The sequence below is a fragment of the Palaemon carinicauda genome, chromosome 2 (genome assembly GCF_036898095.1).
Source record: "Palaemon carinicauda isolate YSFRI2023 chromosome 2, ASM3689809v2, whole genome shotgun sequence".
Taxonomy (NCBI): domain Eukaryota; kingdom Metazoa; phylum Arthropoda; class Malacostraca; order Decapoda; family Palaemonidae; genus Palaemon; species Palaemon carinicauda.
In genome coordinates, this window is record NC_090726.1 from 147,854,152 (window position 1) to 147,876,394 (window position 22,243).

Genomic DNA, 22,243 nt, shown 5'->3' on the forward strand with positions numbered 1-22,243 from the left:
GCAATGATTTCAATAGCCTAATTCCTGATTTTCCCATCCTCTGTATGATATCTTTGCTCTACATTTTTTTTGCAAAATGGGGAAAGAAAATTATTGTATTGTTCTCAGCCGTATCACTTTTCATTGTTAATTGAAAAGGTATTTTTTTTGTGGATTGAGTAACAAGGGCTAAGTTTTGAATGGATGGTTTGCTGCCTTTGTGTTTTTCATGTAAGCCAATAGAGTCTAGATAAACTCTGGTTTTTATTTAAGACAATGTTTCGAATTTATGCGTTACAATGCATTAGCAATAAGTAAATGTTTGTAAACAAATGAATTACTTTGCGTTTTTTATTCATAAACCATAGATTGATAAGTTATGGCGTTTGGAATAGAACAAGATAACGTTCAGTGAGAGACTGTTGATTGTCGAGGTGTTCCATCGAGTTTTCGTAATTTCGTGCACCACCATGTGGAACTTGATCCAGTATTAAAAGGAGTTTGAAAGAATAATGGTGAGCGGCTACCCCCGAAAGGACCGCTAGACCTCTTAAAATGTCTAGTTATTCTCATCTTTTAAGCCATAGAGGTGTGGATATAAATTGTTCCTTTGCATAATATACACAAAGGAAGGAGGGAAGCTTTAAGCGGAATATTGTACTATGTAAATGCCTACACTCATTTTACACTTTTACACACTTACATGAAAATGAGACAAGATGTCGTACCTTTCACTGAGCTTTCCAATAATTCTGTGCTGCATATATGGAAAATCTCGAGATCATTTTGGGAATGATCTTTTTAGATTATGAGAAGAAATATCTACATGAGGTTTCACAAAAACAAAGAAAATCATTAATAAAACTGGTTATATTTTCGGTAAGTGTGCTGAAAATACACTCAAATTGGCAATAGCAGTCTATTTAAAAGCTAGTTTCACTTATGTTCTTAAAAGACAATGTATGTGCATGTAGGTTCGTATAATTTTGCGTGGACACATAAAATTTCCTAGTCAGTGACCTGATCCCGATCGTTTGTTAAACCTGTGATAAGCTAGGTGATGTTACAAAAAGGCTTTTGTGAAGTTCCGTGATGATCGGTGGTGGCAGGACTATGATAAACTACTAGTGATGTTACGAAATAAGACAAAGACGATGGAGTAGGAATTTGTGCGTGTGATATTTGGAGAGTCATAAATAATAAGGGAGAAGAGTACGCCCGCCTTTCTAATAGCCTTGTCTCGTTCTGGAAACTTTTATGAACTTTTCGGGCTTAGAGGGATTGCCTTTTATTTTATTTACGCTTTTGACCTCGTAATAGAAATGTGTTTATCATTTTATGCTTTAAGGCAAGACGCACGATATTCTTCGTTCTCAGCATCTCGTGTGATTTTCCCTAGAAAAAATGTACATCTCTCATTCAATGTTTGCGGTATGGCTTTAGCACAAAAGTTTGCATGTTTGTATAGATTATATATGCATATATATTCACACACACCCACACGTGTGTGTGTCTATATGTATATGTATGTGTATATATATATGTATGTATAAATATATATATATATATATATATATATATATATATATATATATAAAACTATTAAAAGTTAATTGTCTAGTTTGTATTCTCAGTGGATTAATATATATATATATATATATATATATATATATATATATATATATATATATATATATATATGCTGATGAAGTATATGTCATCTAATTTTCGAATGTAACGCCTAAAATGATTTATGAATGCATTGCAACATATAGCTTATTTCAGCTTACCTTTATGGATTATAAAATGAAGTATGTATGGGATTTGTAGGTGAATAGGACTATGAAAAAGGTCCATCAAATCTTTTACTAGGTGTATTTTGTTAATTGCCACTTTAGAACATACAGGATATATAAAAGAATTGATATTAATAAAGGTACTGCAACCATTGTCACTTGTTAAATGACAGATATGTCGTTATTTTAAGAGGAAATTCCATTAACACTCTTCCTCAAGCGATCGAACTATATTGTGTATTTTAAAGGCACCATCAAGAAGGTTTATAAAGTCATGTAGATTATACAGTACGTGTACTAGGGTAGGGATACAAAACAAAGGGAAATGCTGGACACCTGCCATTGAGTAGGAGCCCTAATCCCTTTAATGGCAACCAAGGTCTTCTGCAAATAGCAGTTGAGATTTCAGGTGTCCAACTCGCAAATAACCTAGATTATTTCAAAACCTGTAGGTTTTACAATTCCTTATTATAATTGTGCTTAGTTTATACATTCGCAAGACTATGCATGTAATACATTTGTCATATACCCAATCAGATAAAAATAATATTCATACTCTCTCTTTCATTTTAGAAAACTGCAGATAATTAGTTTTTGTTTACAAAAAACCTTACCCTAATTTAGTTACTACATAATATGGGCGATATTCAAGTTCTTACTAAAACTTTCCTCGCTAAAGCTTGGCAATGACATTTCTATCCAACTTGTATGTTCTTACATGCAACCTTTTTTAGGTTCATGTAGACCATATCCATAATGAAACATGTTAGCTAAACATATGTCGACTAATATCTCTCAGGTCATCCCTGTTATCATTATTTTTCAAATCAATATACTTTTATTGATCTTATTGTTTGAATTTAGTTTTCTCAAAGTAATCGCATAATCTTTGTGCCCCAAGTTGGCCGTTAAAATGTAGGGCGCCACAAAGGAAAGGCGTTAGGAACACTGCAGATTATTTGTTCTTGCCATCTCCACCCAATATGAGACAGCGATGCCCCCTGCTGTCCGAAGATATTAGACTGCCTTGTGCACTTTATTAAACACCCCGCAAAATCGGGTTTAAGACCAGGGATTTAGGTGGACTGTATTATGCTGTATGGGATTGAGCTTATGGAGATAATGTGAAAAGTCTCTATTTAAAGTGTAATTCTAATGTCCATTATTTGAGAGGAATCACATAGTGAAATGTAATTAGATTATGATTGCCTTAATTATTATTAGATATTTTTAAAAGGCAGTAGACGTAGCAGTGCTTAACAAAGGAATGTGTCTTCATTATCATGAAGTTTTCAATATTTAAAAAATGACGAATATAGTAAAGTATTGATGTCTTCAGAGACTTTGGTTCAAACGAATCAATAGCGTTATGATTTAAGAAAGTATTTATTTGCTCTTACGTTTTTATTTCATGGTATACAATGCAAATTCATATCTTTGTTGAGCATGCCCAATCCATTTCTCGGCCACGCGAAATAGTAATAGTTTATTTGTAGACACTGCAGTGGTAATGAAATCTTTTTCCCAATAAAAATTAAAACACCTTTAACTTAATTAGATAATAGATTTATACTGTCCGCCTTTAACACTGTTTTGTATAACTACTGTAATTGAAATTTTCGTTCGCTATGAAAGAATGTCGACTTACAGTCACTTTTCGTCGAGTTAGTTTACTCGTCTATAGTATATGTTAGTATTGTCACTTGGTTCAGTTATTTCAGTTGCGCATTTCTTTCCATTGTATTTCCTCATGTTTTGAGTTCTCAGTAATAATGACGACGACATTATTATTGGTGAGCCACAGCTCCTCCTTCGATGGGGCGGAGTATTTAACCAGTGAGACACCAAGCCAACACTTTATATATTCAACCTTCTGTGGCTGATGGGATGTAATTGATCTGGAGATCAAGTCCCCCAAGCGAGAATTCTGGCCTACAATATGCTTATTATTACTATCAGCATTGTTGTTGTAAGCTGAAGAGCTAAGACTTGATTTCAGATGTTATAACATAAGTGCTTGGATTATATTATCGGATCTCGCATTGGTTGTGTTAAACTGAACTGAAACTTCGTATTTAATGAAAGTTATTGTGGTACAGTTAGAAACAAACGGTCACTATATCTGTTTTAATGGATTAATGGATATTACTCTTTGCCACTGACCTTGAGAGCATTACCTGTACACAAATCAGGGCACTGTTATTAGAGTACTTTAGTAAACATGAGTCTTTGTTTGTTCAGGACCAAGAGCGTTGAGGTGATCTGTTAGGCGTGGCTCCCTTTTAGCACAGTCGCGTCCTTGCTTCACTCTCAAGGAAAAGGGTGATGGGCTGTTTTTACTACTGGGCTAAAAATAACTACCGGTAATTGTTTTAATTGCAGGTACACTGTCGATTTCAGTGCAAATTTGATTTCGAGCACTTCTTTATTTATATGTGGACCAGTGTTAGTGTTTGGTTTGAAACTTAAGGGGTAATAAAACACGCTAACACATTGTCTTGCAGGCCACCCATTTAGGTTTAAAGGTTATGTTGGAATCAAATTTGGTGTATCCATTGTAGTATCTTTTTATGTTGTGCAGGTTTCATAGGTTTATCAAGGGTACTGGTGTTTATAAAGGTGCAAGTTAGTTTTGTATTCCCTTGCCAGTAGGGCCTGGTGATGAACAGAGAATTTATTGTTAAACTCCAACTACATAAAGTACAATGTGTTACTTTGTCCAGTCCTATCAGATAAGAATATTGCTGAGCTCAACAAAGTCCTGGTAGTGGTGGACCTTGGTGTCAAGGTTGCATGCCAAAACTTGAATATACGGATACACGTTATATATTTGATATGTGTGTCTGTATTTTTTTTTCTCTCTCTCTCTAACCTTTTCTGTTAAAAATGTTCCGTTTGTTCTTGTCTTTGACAAGCCTCTCATTCACGGGCAAGAGTCGGTACCAGTATAAAACCGACTTAGAGTAACCAACAGCTTACTTTTATTCGGCCGTAGGCCAGCCTCTCATATATTTTCATGTTTTTATATAAGTATACATTATTAAATTATCGTGGGCCAGGCTAGAGATGGTTACGTAATGTCCCTAGGGTCGACACGTGTAGATTCCATTCACCAATATAACCGTCATTTTTTTACGTCGTGGTTACACTAATGCACATGTACAATAGCTGTTAATGTATTATTATTATTAATTATTAGTTTTATTGTTATTATTGCAAAGCATGCCACAACCATAGATAAATACATTGTTAAAATACATATGTAACATATATACTATTAAACGAAACTTGGGCCCACCTGCAACAAGAAATATAATAATTGGCACCAACTTAACACTTTTGAAGTTCCACTGGATTCAACTATGTTTGGGAAGATCATTCAACAATATTGTCGCAGTTGCAACAATTTTTAAGAATGTTGCGTAGTTTTGAGCCTTAAACTACATACCCATATTTACACTGTTTATCGTTAATTTAGAAAGATCTAAATGCAAACCTCCGGTAGGTCAAGAAAATATGCTAGTCTCGGTCTTCAACTTGTTGAGAAATAAAAGACTCTACCATTATGGCGTTTTCGGCTGCGGAAAGGGAAGAAGGTTTATGGCAAATATTATATATGAATTGTATCTAGTAGTTATGTATCAATAATAGTTGCATCTAAAATTCTGCTAACTTTGTCGTGTTTCATATTCTTTTTTTTCATATTCATTTTGAGGACTGAGTGCTGTGCATTAGGTGAAAGTGAAAATGTAACATTTTCTGTCATGTGCCTTCATTTTGTAATATATACCTTTGGGTTTTAATGTGGGATCTCTTCTTTTGTCGTTACACTTGAAAGGTTTGTAATGGAAAACGTCTTTAATGGCATCTCTTTTTCATTTCTGGAAATCGTCCTTTCGTTTAATGCTTACTCGTAATTCTTCGTGTGTTCTTAAACTTAATTTATGCTTTTCGTTTGCTTTTTCCCTTGCCTTTTCACTGAATATGGTTTCCTGTATTCTTATGTTATAGGCCTCTTATATTTTTCTTATGACGTGTGATTATCATTTTACAATGTTGTTTTGTTTATCTGTGTTGAAACTAAATGGTTTCATTGATTTGAAAATATATAATTAATTATTAAATGTATTTTTTTTTTACTTTATTAATGAATGGTTTGGCCTGGCCTTTTATACATGGTAAAATTTGTAGAAATGCTGTAATGCTTGTCATTTCTTAAACATTTATAAGAAAATACCACTGAATGACCTCATCCTTGCGTGGTCAGTGTAGATCCCAGCAGCATACTAATTTATTTGTCATTTTATTATAATGAAATTACTTTATCTCTTTTACAGCAAAGGAAAGTGGTGGTTGCATTGTATGATTATAACGCCATCGATCCAGGGGACATACCACTACGGAAGGTAAGGAAATTTGCAGACGCCATTTGGTAATACTCCCGATCAAATATTGTAGTTTTACTACTCGCACATCGAACATCATCACTATTGTCACTGCATTGGCTTGTGAAGTAATTATATTTTTTTTTATTTTTTTGGGATATTGTATGAAGAAAACGAATGGTAAATAAACAAAATTGCGGTTACGGGAACCGGTAAAAGAATGGATAATTGCGACCCATTATTCATTTGAGTTAACTTCACTGAAATAATAATCTTATCTTATTATGGACGTTTTGAACTTTTGGGTTTCATCATTAATTGGATGCAGTCTTTAAGATGTTTCTACGGAGCGTTGTCTTGTTGGGTCCGAGTTATCCTCATCAGAACGAAATGTGTTGTGATTGATTAAGACTTGGTTAAAATAGAAAGGGAATTTATATTTCGTTTCAGTATAAAACTTCCAAATTAGAATTGCGTTATGATGTTAATCACGTATTGTATCAGAATTCTATGGATGTCATCCAAAAGAACTTCAGTATGTAAGCAAAGTAATATATGTTCCCACCTATTGCCGTTGGCACAAGTTGGACGTAACAAGAACTGAATGAACCACACTGGTAAAAAAGGACCCAAGATCTTTTTTAATGAAATTGTTACTCATCTTTACATGGCACTATGCTTTTAGCCTTCAGATATTTTTATTGTGACGTTTTCTTATGTCTCTGGGCATCACAACCTAATTACTCAAGTACAGTATTTTTTCATTGCCTAAGACAGAACAATTTGATATATCCTATTAAATTATGTCTGAACGAAGCGTTAAATATAATAGCTGAAAGCGTTAGTTTTGTTGAAAATGTAGTTAACATTCATTTTATTTTGAAAGTTTTTTAAAAGTGAAATACCATTCTTATATTAAAAATTGCGGAAAGCACTTGTAGAATTTCCTATGCTGGAATTTTATGAGCTATCGTTCTAATTTATATTAATTCTCTTTCCAGCATGAAGAATTCGAGGTCATAGAAGACACACAAGAATATTGGTGGAAAATGAAAAACTTACAGACTGGGTAAGATGCTTTGCTTTCTATGAATTTCGTTATATGTACAGTATTGCATTTCGCTGGCAATGTAATTGCTACTCGTAAATGACATTTAAATGAAGGAAATACTGTAATTCTCTTTTTACACATTCTATTGCACTGTCTTGATTATACAGAGTCTGATTAAAATCATGCCGTCAGTATATTTAGCGAACGTTATTTTTTGTATCGTCGGTATCTCTGGTCGCTATGAACATCATTCTTATTACTTTGTATCGTCAGTGTGATGGAATTTTGAAACTTTTTTTAAAATGACGGCAAAAAAATTTATTCATATCACTCGAATTTTTGTCCTTTTTTTATTCTACATGTCAGTAATATGTTCTTTACAATCTTCATTAAAATATCGATAATTTTTTTCAAGCAATTTTCAAGAACCTTCCATATTCATGAAGGATCCATGGTAGGATGTGATTCAGTTGTTATAGGATTGCCTGGTCTAATAGTTAGCACATTACATAAATTTCAGCAGATGGCTGTTTAGTTTCAATATAAATTAACTGAAAAAAAAAAATAACGAACAGACATGGCATAGTCAGAGGCCTACTTGGCAAATTGATAGCGATCAGAAATACTGTACCAATATTGAGTGACCTGTACATTATTCATTATCATTAAGATAAGTCTCCATGGACCTAAGCCCATTTGGTATAAAAATGGTCAAGTGGATAATTATGAAAATTTAGTCTATCATTTTCCCTGTTTGTTTTTCCTTGACCTTTCATATAAGTAGTTTTATCGATGTCTGTGTGTAGCTTATATGAGTACATTGTTTTGGTGATTATGTAAATCATAATCTTAAAAACTTTTTTTCAGGGTCGAAGGTTTTGCTCCAAGTAATTATGTAAGAGAAAAGGAAACAATTGGGTTACATCAGTATGAGTAAGTGATTTTTTTTGTGTTTTCTGTTTTGTAATATTTACTTAATTAATGAAAACCTACTCGTTTAAAGCTTCCTAGCTCTAGTTATTCTTTACTTTGGTTCTCTTTACTTTAATGTTTTGTTCACTCTTACTGAAATACCAAGGAATTGTGAGAGAAGCTCCGTTGCCGCTTCCTTTCTTCCATCTTGCTGCCAATCAGTAACTTTTACCTTATAATGCAACTGCGTTTTCCAAAAATTCCACCACAGCACTGTGTAGTGTCCACTGTGTCTGTGCTGGGCTAAATTTCATTAATCCTTGAGGAGTTCTCATCATTTATTGACAAAAGTACAATTTATTATTGGTGCTTTAGATAATATGCTGTTCTTCAAGATAATTTTAGTGCCAATAGTTTAGTAGTACTTATTTTATACTACCACTATCCTATTAAAAATCCTTCCATTGTACAAGTGGTACACTTTCAGTTCTTGTGAATTCACTGATCTGGGATTTTCATTTGTATACGTTAATGGGTATGTAGTTAAGGATTTAATTTTTGTTTTGTTCTAACCTAGATATTGACATTTTTTTAAAAGTTCCTGGTAGAGCTATTATTCAACTTTAGTACACATTTATGTGAAACAAGACCAAAATGCTGATGCGTAGGATACCCATGTGTAAAAGGAGAAAAAGAGCAATAAAATATTGATACATTACACAGATTATAAATTGATTGACAAAGATAAAAATTAATCTACAAATTGTAGATATATACATGCCCAATGTTTGAGAAATGTAAAAAAAAAAAAAAAAATCCCGTAATTTTAAAATACTCTGGTTCATAACCAATCTTTACCACATAGTTGAACTTTTTAGGGCATTGCCAGGAAGTTTTCACATCTTAGTAGCAAATCATATAAAATGCCTTTCAATAGCCTACTAGGCCACATATTGTAGATCATGCATGGTAATTTAAATACCCTGTGAAGAGGGCTACGCAAGATTTCTTTTAAGGGTGGTCTAAATTATAGTTACCATTGAATAGGATTTAGGAATTCAGGCCAACAAGAAAGAAAAGAAGTGAAATGGAGATAAATTGAAAAGCTAAAAATTGAGCGACACAAGAGACAAAATTACTCTGCCAAAACCTTTTTTACAGCCAACATTAGCTTACGCCTTGTGAGATGATTAGTGGTACCAAGGTCTAAACAATACTCTATAGACCTTGAGTCTTACTACTCTCTTATGGCTAAAGAGGGTCGTTGCCACCTTTATAGAAGAAACACTTGGATTATTTTTTGCATAGATTATAAAATTCCATAACCAAAGATACTAATTTTTAATGTCAAAACAATGAACTTAAAGTGTAGGAAGTCTTACAACATGCCTTTTCTATTGGCGTGTTATTTTAAAGTGATTTAAAAATTAAATTATACTAGTGTTGTCATTTTTTTTTATGTTTAATAACTGTGCTGTGTCACATACATACAAAATATAAGAGTATGGGACCTGCTTACAAAATTTGTCAAGTAATTAAGTCTCGGTTTAGCAGGAGTTCTCATGGCTCGCTGACTACACTACAGTATCTACAGTACTGGTATGTTCTGAATCATTTCACCTTTGGTGCAACTTGATGAAAACATTAAAAGGAGAGTTTTCCATTAATCAGAAGCAATGAAATCATTAAAAGGAGAGTTTTCCATTAATCAGAAGCAATTTCGTATTCATAGAGGTTGAGAGGCTCCTGAAAAGGAGAATTACTTATGGACACAACACCAGTCATGCAGTATCCTTACACAAACACTGACCAGTAGTCCAATAATTGTACTGTTTAATGGATGTTTACCTTGTACTTTGGGGAATTTAAATTATCTTGTTTTATTTTCTCCTCCTTCCTGTTATGTCACTATGAGAGGTGGCTTGTTGCTTCCAACCCCATTGTACATTTTAAGTTTTATTTTCTCCTCCTTCCTGTTATGTCACTATGAGAGGTGGCTTGTTGCTTCCAACCCCATTGTACATTTCAAGTTTTCATCAGCACTTGATGGTAACTTGCAAACAGGATTTTTTTAAGTATCAATCATTAAATATTACAAGTTAAGATTTCTTAGTTAATCCTGTACTCTCTTTAAGAACTTTTTCATCCTTTTGTATAGCTGGTATCTTGGCGATGCAACACGACAAAGAGCAGAAGTGTTTTTGATGCAGCAGGAGCGCGAAGGGTGTTTCGTCGTAAGAAATTCTACTACCAACTCTGGGATCTACACTCTTTCTCTCTTTTCAAAAAGGTAATTTGTATGAGATTTTGGTTATTGAGGTTATGTTTCACTCTTATGGTATTGAGATAGTACTCCATTTTTTTCTTTTATAGTCCATATTGTACTTCAGTAATTAGTCATGCTTCAGAGTTAAGGTGAAGTTTCAACAAATATACTTCTCACTATGGTATGTTTACTGAAATTTAAGAGTAGAATAGTTACTAAAAGAAATAAATCAATTATAACAATATTTTGCTATAATGTTGAAAACTATGGTATAATAGTTCTCTTCAATTCCTAATGAATATATATATACAGTAATACCTTGTGATACGAGCATAATGCGTTCCAGGACCGAGTTCGTATGTCAGTTTACTCGTGTCTCAAATTGATTTTTCCCATGTAAAATAATGGGAAAAAAAATAATCCTTTCCGACCCCCTTAAGAATCCCAAATCAATGATATAACAATGTAAAAACATGTTTTCAATTGTTCAAATTCACAACATACACTCACAAAATGACTGTTGGACTGTGATCTGCAATAACATGTGGCTTTATTATGGAGTTCTTACCTTCAAGACAGACGGTAGCGGCTAACGGTGTGTGCAGAGGAGGAGGGAGGGAGGAAAGGAAGGAGATAGACTTGGACGGCACAAGTTTGTTACGCTATTTACACTGTTGCTTACACTACATATCTTAACACTTAAACATTAGATTTACTTTAATGAAAAATTTTTACTGTTCCTCACTTGTCCTACCTCTTTTTGCCTCGCTTTCACCTTCACTTATTTTAGGTCTTAACCTATCCAAGGAGGTTTGTTTCTGTCTCCCTTTCAAGATGTTGTGGAAACAACTTGGGTAAGTGTCATTGTAATAAGATGAAGCACGACCACATGACAATTTGTTTGAGTGTGTTTTTTTCTACAAAATCAGACACATCCTGCCACTTAGCCAACACATCCTTAATCTCCTTCGAAGAGAGGAGTTCCTCCGGCTCCGTCTCCTCCTCGCTACTGAGCTCTTGCAACACCTCTGTATGTTGCATCTTCTGGAGCTCGATCAAGTCTTTCGGCGTGAGCTCTTCTTGATGCTCCTCAACAAGGTTGTTCACGTCCGCCTCATATACCTCCAGCCCCATGACCTTTCCAAGAGACACGATCGCTTCCAAGACAATGGCTTCGGGGTCAGGCTGCAGCGTATCGAACCCTTCGAAGTCCCTTTCAGCTACGGAATCTGGCCACATTTTTTTCCACCCAGAATTTAAGGGTCTTCACATTACACCCTGCCATGCTTCATCAATACTTTTCAAGCAATGAACAATATTGAAGTGGTCCCATCCAAAATTTATGAAGGGTGAAATTGATGTTGTTTGTGACATCGAAGCATTTCTTGAACAAATACTTCATGTACAGTTTCTTGAAGTTGGAAATGACCTGTTGGTCCATGGGCGGGAGGAGTGGCGTGGTGTTGGGCGGGAGATAGAGGACCTGGGCGAATTTTAATTCATTAAGAATGTGCTCCTCAAGAACAGGAGGGTAACCAAGGGCATTGTCTTGGATCGTAAGACATTTTAACGGCAGGTTTTCCCCAACTAATACTTTTGACTGCCAAACCAAAGCACACTTTAACCCATTCTGTGAACAAATGTCTCATAACCCAAGCCTTAGGATTTACACACCACATGACGTGAAGTTTTTCTTTCAAGATTCTTTGGCTCATGAAAGCATGTTGGTTGTCTGATTGGTACACCAGCAGTGGCTTGACTTTACAGTCACCACTGGGATTGGCAAACAAGGCTAGAGTTAGTGAATCCTTCATGGGTTTATGGCCAGGCAGTTTCTTCTCTTCTGCCATGATGAATGTCCTCCTTGGCATCCTCCTCCCAAATAGGCCAGTTTCATCACATTTGCAGACTTGTTGGGGGATGCAGCCTTGTTCAGCAACAAGTGAGGCAAAACGTTCGACATACTCCTCTGCGGCTTTCACGTCGGAGCTTGCAGCTTCCCCATGCCTCACAACTAGTGGATCCCAGTTTGCTTTTTGAAGTTATCAAACCAGGCACAACTAGCTCTGAAGGTCTCCACTGGCGTCGATGTCTCCCCACCCTCAGCTGCTTCCAGCAGTGGCTTGACCTTACAGTCACCACTGGGATTGGCAAACAAGGCTAGAGTCAGTGAATCCTTCATGGGTTTATGGCCTGGCAGTTTCTTCTCCTCTGCCATGATGAATGTCCTCCTTGGCATCTTCTTCCAAAACAGGCCAGTTTCATCACAGTTGAAGACTTGTTGGGGGATGTAGCCTTGTTCAGCAACAAGTTAGGCAAAACATTCGACATACTCCTCTGCGGCTTTCACGTCGGAGCTTGCAGCTTCCCCATGCCTCACAACCGAGTGGATCCCAATTCGCTTTTTGAAGTTATCAAACCAGGCACAACTAGCTCTGAAGGTCTCCACTGGTGTCGATGTCTCCCCACTCTCAGCTGCTTCCCTCTGTTTCAAGTCTTTGTAGATTGAGCTGGCCTTTTCACATATGATTGCCTCAGTCATGCTATATCCCGCCAACTGCTTCTCCTTAATCCACAACAACAGAAGCCTCTCCATCTCATCATTTACATCACTTCGTAGCTTCAACAGGGTGGTTAGGCCTTTCGAAGGCTTCATGCTCTTAATAGCTTCCTTCTGTTTGAGTATGTTATATATTGTCGATGCACTCCTCTGGTAATGGCGGGCCAGCTCATGCTTTTCAATAATTTCACGTTTCACCTCAATCGTCATCATACTCTTTTTCTTATCACTACCCTGGTTTCCACTCGCTTGCTTTGGATCCATGACTATTGAAGTAATTATCCACAAATTAACGTTAAAAACACAAGGAGAATGCAAACTGTACGGGCGATGCTCGGAGACGTGTTCAAACGTCGGAGATCATGCGAAATGAATGAGTGTTGCGAGCCTCGAGAGCAGCTCCCACGCTCTCGGCCACCTAGCGTCAGCATCTATAAGTGTGTTCGTACCTCAAGTTTATGCTCGTATCTCAATGCAAAAATTTAGCTCGACGGCTTGCTCGTATTTCAAATTGCTCGTATGTTGGGACGCTCATATCCCAAGGTATCACTATAAACTACAATTGAGAAAGGAGTTAGGGAGACCCCATCTCTCCTATTTACAGCATGCCTAAAAGAAGTTTTTAAACATTTAGATTGGGAAAATGTATTAACATTAACGGGGCATACCTTAACAACTTGAAATTTGCAGATGACATAGTTCTGTCTAGTGAATCATGGGATTAATTGCAAAAGATCATAGAAGATTTGAATAGTACTGTATAAAGATTTTACAAAAATCACTATATAAAATAAGCTATCCTAATTCCCACTGTGTCTTCCTGATAAAATTAAACCATTAAAATGTATATAAAAGGAATTAAGGTAGCAAAGGTGATCACTTAACATAAGTAATGTATATAAAAATGTGTGAGAATACAGGAGTTATAAATTGTAAAAATTCACCATCTAATTTATCACCAAATCTAAATTTATTGATATTGTGAGACTTTTTACATTCAAATTTGTTTATTAGTTTTCGAGAAGCCAAGGGAACACCTATTAATAATCAATATATAATAAAACAAGCATATAAATTAAAGTAAATTCTTTATCATCCATATATATCTTAGTAAATAAGTCATATCAAGTGATATATTTATGTCAAAATAGGTAGTTCTTGTTCAGCACAGTATATCAAAATATCTCTTTCCTTTTCATAAACTTTAGTTAAAAGTCTATTATTATTACTTTAACATTCATTAAGGAGCCTATTTTGTAAGGGTCAATATTGGTGTTAGAGACCTCAAGTATTCTGGGGTATATTGAATTAACATTAAAACTACTTCTCTATCATTCAATGATGTATCATTAGTAAATCTGGGATTCTATTTATATCTAAAAAAAGATTCTTGTTAAATATTTATGATTAGAAAATTTTATAAGCAGAAGTTATATTATTGGTGTAACTAGCACCCATAGGTATAGAAGTTATTTGTCTAAGTACTGTATATATACACTACATGTTTTATTTTAATTGGTATTGGAATGCAGCAATTTATATTTCCTTTTATGTTTAAAATCCTTCTAATTTCTTTAAGTATTTCCAGGTCACATCCTCAAGTGAAACACTACCACATTAAGAAAGACTCTGAGGGAAATTATTATCTCTCGCATAATATTAAGTGCCAGACCATACCTGACTTAATTTTTCGTCACCAACACAATCCAGCTGGCTTACCTGTAAGATTAAGACCACCCACACATGGTCGGCATGCACCTACTATTCCTGGGCCACATCCTGGTAAGTATACTGTATAACTGTATAAACATTGGTTTGATAAGAGAATTAATAGAAATTTGTCTATAATATATGCATCAAATAAAAGTTTTATTACAGGTTTAGATGGATGCTTTGAAGGTAAGTTTTCCCATTTGGGAAAATTTATATTTTTGTATTTTAAAATCATGAAAATATGAATAAATGTAAAGGTAAAAGAAAAGATTTATAATAACATCATAATCACATGCTCCGTAATTAAGACTAGTACAATATACTGTAATCTTACAATAAATTAAGGATGTGGGTAATTAAAGTAGTACCTCAGGTCACAAGTAACTTTCAATACGAGTATACAGATTTGAAATGGGTTATGAGTATTGCATCGGGCTCCAAGCAAAATTTTGCGCCAAACGGGCATTTTCCGTGGACACTTTCTGTACGAGCAAGACTATCACATGAAGCACAGAATTTCTCAGTGGTAATTAAATACTATCTGCAACTCTTAAATTATTATGCTTTAAGGTTTTTATATGAGTTGAGAGATACTTTATGTCTCTGAATAATATACTGTATACAGTACAGTAGTAACTTTGAATATGAGCAAATTGGGATGTGAGCATACAAATTCAAGTATTTACATACATGGTATCAGGCTGAGAATTTATTTTTTTTCATTTATGGGTATTTTTATGGACAAGTACTAAGGAGATTTGCATGAAATTAGTCATGCGGTGCCTATCAATATGCCACCCATGCAGTGTTCATGCTATTATTACCCCATTTTCATGGCATTTTAAAGGAAAGGCAAAAGCAGTCATCTGTAGATAGGTTTCTTGCTAAAATTAAACACAAGTAAAAAAAAGATGCCCAAGTGTCCATAAATTGTAAATTAAGTGATTCAGTTAGTGATAGTAAACATTGTTCTAGCGAGAGAACTCACAATAATTTACTACTACTCATGGAGGGAAATTCTCCTTTCAAGGAGTAAACCCCACCTTATCCTCTCTCTGCAGCCAGTACTCTCCGCAAAGGTAAAATGGAATGTAATTTGCCAATTTCAATTTTTATTTCAAATTATTCATTTGCATTCATTTCTGATGTTAGCGGTTATAAATTGTTTAGTAATTACCGTTACAAAACCTTGAAAAAATAGGCTACCATTTAAAAAAATTTGGACGTGGGTCCTTGGTGACAATTTTTTATCATCATTTTCTTATAAAAGAGAGCACAGATGAAAGACATTAGGTAGTAAATTTTGTAGAAGGGGAACAAGTTGAAAAAAGCTTTTTTGGAAGGAAAATAAAAAAGGACAGTGCTAGGGTAATTAAGATTTAAGGTTTAGAAAAAAACATGCCTGCGCATTATTATACTGGCTCGCAAAACCAGCCAAAAATGTACGGCTGCACTTCATTGGAGGATGCACTAGCAAAAGAGACTATAATATTCAAAAGGGTCATTCCATTGATACAACCATTTTTCAGTGCACAAATCTGAGAAATTCCACTGTACAGGAGGACTTCTATCCAGCCACCCATAAATACACCCACAGTTTATATGTACTCAGTTTTGCTGGCATAAGAAATGATGCTGTCACATGGATGCTACCTTACACCAGTTACCTCACAAGACCAGGAAGGAGTGTTGCAATGTACCCTAATGATGAAACTTTTTCATTTAATTGCCATGCCATTTTAAAGGAAGGCAAACGTCCTGCTCTTGATAGGTACCTAGAAAAAATTGAACGCAAGTGTAGAAAAGACGACCAAGTGTTCAGAAATAACGTGTAAATTAAGTTAGCAATGGTGAACATCATTCAAGAGAGAAATTCTCCTTACAAGCAGTAACCCCCTCTTCCTCCTCCTACTTTCTGGCCTTACCTCAGAGGTATAGTGCGACTTGAATTGTCAATTATTTCTATTTTCCATTGTGAATTACACTATTAATTTTTATTCATTTCTGATGTTGGGTGTTATAAATTGTCCAATGATTATCATTAAAAAAGATTTAGAAATGTTACAAATAAGTGTATATGTGTATTTATGGACTTGAATGCATCAACTAAATTTCCTCTATTTTTTATGGGAAAAATATTTTTAGGATATGAGCAATTTAGTTTGCAAGTTCAATCCCAGAAGGAATTAAACTTGTAACCTTTATATTTAGAATTTGGAATGTACATTGGTACCTCAGTTTATGAGTTAAATTAATTCTGGGAGTGAGCTCACAAACTGAAGTCCTCGTAAACTAAAACAATTTTTCCCATAAGAAATAAAGGAAAGTCACTTGATGCATTCTACGCGTTCATAAATACACACATATACTGTACTAATTTTAAAAGGTTTGTAATAGAAATTAGTGAGCAATTTATAACCCTAAACATCAGAAATTAATACAAATTGATGATGAAAAATAGAATTATTGACAAATTAACTCTCACTTTACCTTTGATGAGAGTCTTGGTTGACTTGAGGGAGATGAGTGGAGTAGAAGGGAGTTTTCTCTCTAACGATAATTACTATCACTAACTGAATCCCCTAATTTATGCTTTTTGGACACTTGGTCTTTTTTTTTACACTTTTACATTCAACTTTCACAAAAAACCCATTTAGAGATGAATGCTTTTGTCTTTTCATTTGAAAATGTGACATCGCATAATTGGTAAATAATTCACTGATCAGCCTGCCGAAGCCTTATCTGGGTAACGTGTTTCTACAAAAACGTATTAGGTTTCTTACATTTTCAGCATCTCCCTTATTTCACTCAAAGCAAGAGGTTTGTCACTGTCCCTCCTCCTCCTCAAATGAAATCACCTGCACAGCTTTTTGTTGCTGCTCCTTATGCAACTCCACCAGCTCTGGTCATCAGCTCCTTGCTATGCTCATCTAGAAGATTATTGAGGTTGTGTTTGTCCACCTCCAACCCCATTGTTTTGGACAAGGACACAATGGCACCATCAACTACTTCCTATATTAGTTTGAATCCCTCAAAATTGTGTTCAGGAGCACATTCAAACCATCATTTCCTCCATGCAGAATTAGGTTTTTTGTTCTGAAGCCCTTCTTAGGCTTTTTCATTCATTTTTAGGGTTCGGACAATGAGGAAATGTTCTTCCAAAACTCTCAGATGGTGAGGTTGGTCCCTTCAGTGACCTCAATGCTCCACTGGAACATTGGTTGTGTGTACAGTTTCTTAAAATTTGAGATCACCTGCTGATCCATGGGCTGGAGTATTGGGGCAGGAACTTGATTGTAAAGAATTTAAAAACTCCTTCATTAGATTAGGTCATCTTCCATGGAAACAGGATGAACAGGAGCATTGTTTATACGTAACAAGGCTTGAAGTGGGAAGTTCTTCTCACTGAGGTATCTTTTGACCTCTGGACTAATCACATCATTATACCATTCCACAAACAAGATTTGAGTCACCCAAGCCTTATTGTTTGATTTGCACACAACATTAAATTACTTCTTATGAACCTTCCACTTCTTGAAGGCTCGCGGATTCTCCAAGCGATGCACTAAGAGAGTTTTGATTTTGCAATCTCCCTTGGCATTAGCACAGAACAGCAGGATTAGTATTGCAACTCTAGTTGAAAAATTATTCAACCCTTGCAAAGAATCCCTTCTGGAAGACACTGTATTCTATAATTATATATATTTTTTATTCACCCTAGCTGTTCCCCTCTGGTTTTGAGGAAGTACTTTTTGGCATACGTTGTTCAATGGGCTTATGTGCCAACAGCTTCTAAATTTTGGTGGTAACCCATCCAAGTACTGACCAGCCAATATTTAAAAATTCTGAATGAAAGAAAGTTCTACATTTAATGTTGTAAGATTTTAAGAAATTTCTTTAAAAAAGAATCAATACATTTATCTAATTTTTTCAAATTACTAAAATATAGAAATTTTATTTGTTGTTATATGTCATGTTCAGAGATATATCCTTCTATACTAATGAATATAGGATATAAGAGGAATGACAGATTTTATTTCCTACAGATAAATGGGAGATAGATCCTAATGAACTGAACCTTTTAGAAGAATTAGGATCTGGCCAGTTTGGTGTTGTTAGACATGGAAAGCTAAGAAATTTGGATGTAGCCGTGAAAATGATGAAAGAAGGAACCATGAGTGAGAATGACTTCATTGAAGAGGCTCAAGTTATGACGTAAGTACTCTTGTCCGAAGTTTTCTTTAATGTTTTATTGTAAGTCATTTACTGTACCCTGTTTGTGATAATGAATAATTCTATTATACAATACTGTTTGTAATCATCAAAGATATGTTATTATTTTAATTAAATATAAAGCTTATTACTTTAATGTAATTCCTGATTTGGAAATTCAAACCAGTGTCTTTAAACAGGCAGTGTTCGGTTATTTTTCTTACCACTCTCTGGATTGACCAAAGATACCTTGTCAAATTGTAATATATACAAGGCTAACTCATCTAGAAATTACCTTTTTAAATTAAATCGTGAACAATTTATCTTATTTTTGTATTACTGGTATGTAATTTAAGTTACTGATGGTTATTATTTCAATGAATCTCTCCAAAAAGTTATCTGTTGTTCCTTCTTCTGAGGAAAAAGATTTGACAACCAATTCTACAATTCTAAGAATTTTTTCTGTGCATTGTATCATAGTCTTCCACTCAGCCATACTGTTAACCATTGCCTATGGTTTGTGGCAACCTGGCTAAATGTATACTGTAATTACCTTTTGTTATAGTCACTAATTTTTTTCTTGTTGACGATCATCAACATGTACTTCAGCTCATCTCAAGGTTTTACTGTTTTGATATTGATATATCTTATTTTGGATATTTTTGTTGGAGCATGAGTTTGTGATGTGGGTAACTGTACGATGCTATATAAGAATAATTTTTATTCACACAGTTTTAGTGTGTTACAGTAAGGAGTACATTATCTTGGATCAGTATGATGGTGGGCTACTTTGCCAGCAATGTGTTTATTTAGGCTGTGTTTTAAGGATAGGGATACTTTTGATTATACAGCATTAATATATCATCATCATCACCTCCTACACCTATTGATGCAAAGGGGCTCAATTAGATTTCGCCGGTTGTCTCTATCTTGAGCTTTCAAGTCTATACTTCTCCATTCATCTCTTACTTCACGCTTCATAGTCCTCAGCCATGTAGGGTCTTCCAATTCTTCTAGTGCCTTCTGGAGCCCAGTTGAAAGTTTGGTGGACTAATCTTTCCTGGTGAGTGCAAAGAGCATGGCCAAACCATTTCCATCTATCCCTCACCATGACGTCATCTACATATGGCACTTGAGTAATCTCTCTTATAGTTTCATTTCTAATCCTGTCCTACCATTTAACTCCCAAAATTCTTCTGAGGGTTTGCTGTCAAATCTACAAAATCTGATATTTCATTGTCATACTAAGACTCATGTCTAAACAGTAACATCGATCTTGCTAAACTGATATATAGCTGGAATTTTATATGTAATTTCAGGAGATTTGATTTCCAAATTTTGATTAACCTATCCATTGTCTGATTTGCTTTTTTTCAAATAGATATTTTGAACTATGGCCAAACAGTCGTACAAACACAACATAAGCTGTGGCCTGGCACTAGTAACTCATGACTTCTACATTTTCAAATACTAGCACCCAGCATCAACAACATTAATAAAAGAAGTCAACTTATGCTGTTGGCCAAACCTACACAAGGCAGTATAAAAGTCTACTGCCATCCGAATCATGATGCAATAGTTTTTAGCTCACGCTAAAACTATTAATGAATTATTTAAAATCTTTGTCCTTGTTCCATAGGATCTTTGCCCTTGTTCCATAGGAACCATATGATACGCCATATGAAAAAAGGTAAACAGAGGTGGCGCATGAGATTTTTTTTATTTTAGTGGGTGAGGGAGTATTAAGATCTAAATTGCCAACCTGGTCTTCTATCTCATAATCTGGTGAATGGAAGGCAATAGTTTAGCAATTGAAGTTATTTGAGAGATTGAGGCTATTGACTCTATATGTGCTATGTACCATCAGAACCTTTACTGACTAGCACATTAGAGCGTCTTGGTAAAAATAGATTGCTCGTGAGCACTTGCTTCAGGAGGCGCAGGGAAATTTGATCCAAACTGCCAGCCCTGTCTATCTCAGAATCCATGAAGTGTATGGTACTGAGCAGATCACAGAAAGGCAATGGTTTCACTGTAGAAGGGCCTGAATTTATTCAAGGTATTGAGGCGATTGACTTTATATTCACTGTGTACTATCAAAACCTTAACTGACTGGTACGCTAGAACTCTTAGGCTAAAATCACTGCCTTTGCCTTAAGGAGTGTTAGACTTTTTAGATTGTATGAACATAGCAAACTTGTAAACAGGTAAGGAGTGTTAACCCCATCAAACTTTACAAACTTGTAAATAGCTTAGGAGTGTTAACCCCCTTAAACTATAAGAAATACTCTCTGGCCTGGCCTTTTCTTGGATTCTCTTCTCATTCTTCTATCTATTACAAGATTTAGAATGTTTAGACACTAGCTACCTAAATCCAGTGAACTCGCATTTAACTTGAATAAATGGGACAATGACCTATTGATTAATTTTGCTTAATTAAAGCATAAGTATTCAAAAGTATATTACTTTTGTCTTAATCAAACTTCCTGCATTGTTACTTTTTTGAGATGCTGTAAAAAGCACAACTTTCATCAATTACTTCCTTAGACTATTTCACCATTCAAAAAACTTAACAGGCATGAGATGCAAAATTAATGTCCAAAGTCCCTTGAATTTGAATTTTTAAATAAATTAAGTTCTTCAATTAAAGGATATGGGCTTCCAAATACTGATTGAAGAGGTATATTGAATTTTGTCAGTTCCAATCTTCTAACTACTATTGAAGTGTAATCTAATAAAATCAAGCTGCATTAAGACAATGCAACCAGGAGACTGACCTATGAATACTTTCCAAACGATTCACTCGATTTTAAACATTTTGCAACAAAATTATAATTTTCTTATCGGTTAAGACATTTTGTTAAGTTTATTAAAAAAAATTATTTATAATTCTCTACCCACTTTTGTATGAATGTTCTTACAAACATATCCAAAGGATATGGCAGAAGAGAACAGCGTAAGATAAACCCCACCTACAAAAATCACTGAATATAAAAGCTAATCAGTTTTATAAAAACTTGGCCTATAACCAAGATCAGTGTTTAATATTAATAAAGTTTAATATAAAAATAGTATAGTACAATGAAATATAAAACATATAAATTGTATGAAGAAGGAATAAGATTAGAGTACAGTACTCTTTACCGTTCAGAGAAAAGTTATTAGGAATGTCCTACTTGCTAGTCTAAATACCAGAGTGTCTTCGCACTCTGTGGCCTGAGAAGATGAAGGGCTTCCCCCTTCTTACCAAATTCCATTAATTAAGTAACCAATTAACGTTTTAATTGTGGTTTCCCGTTTGTTATCAATCCCTTGGGTCTATCACCAACTTTTGTAGTATTCGCTCAACTTCTGCCTTATGTTTAAAAG

At 34.8% G+C, this 22,243-nt stretch overlaps 1 protein-coding gene across 11 annotated transcripts in view; it reads left to right on the top strand.

The window, feature by feature from the left end:
- The window catches only part of Btk (tyrosine-protein kinase Btk29A), a 739,841-nt gene that overhangs the window by 659,804 nt on the left and 57,794 nt on the right, over nt 1–22,243 (top strand). For all 11 annotated transcript variants that reach the window (XM_068358867.1, XM_068358885.1, XM_068358876.1 and 8 more), the window contains 6 exons: nt 6,113–6,181; nt 7,162–7,229; nt 8,079–8,144; nt 10,282–10,413; nt 14,538–14,731; nt 18,709–18,877. In XM_068358867.1, the coding sequence (XP_068214968.1) occupies nt 6,113–6,181; nt 7,162–7,229; nt 8,079–8,144; nt 10,282–10,413; nt 14,538–14,731; nt 18,709–18,877 (698 nt within the window). The remainder of the gene's footprint in view (nt 1–6,112; nt 6,182–7,161; nt 7,230–8,078; nt 8,145–10,281; nt 10,414–14,537; nt 14,732–18,708; nt 18,878–22,243) is intronic.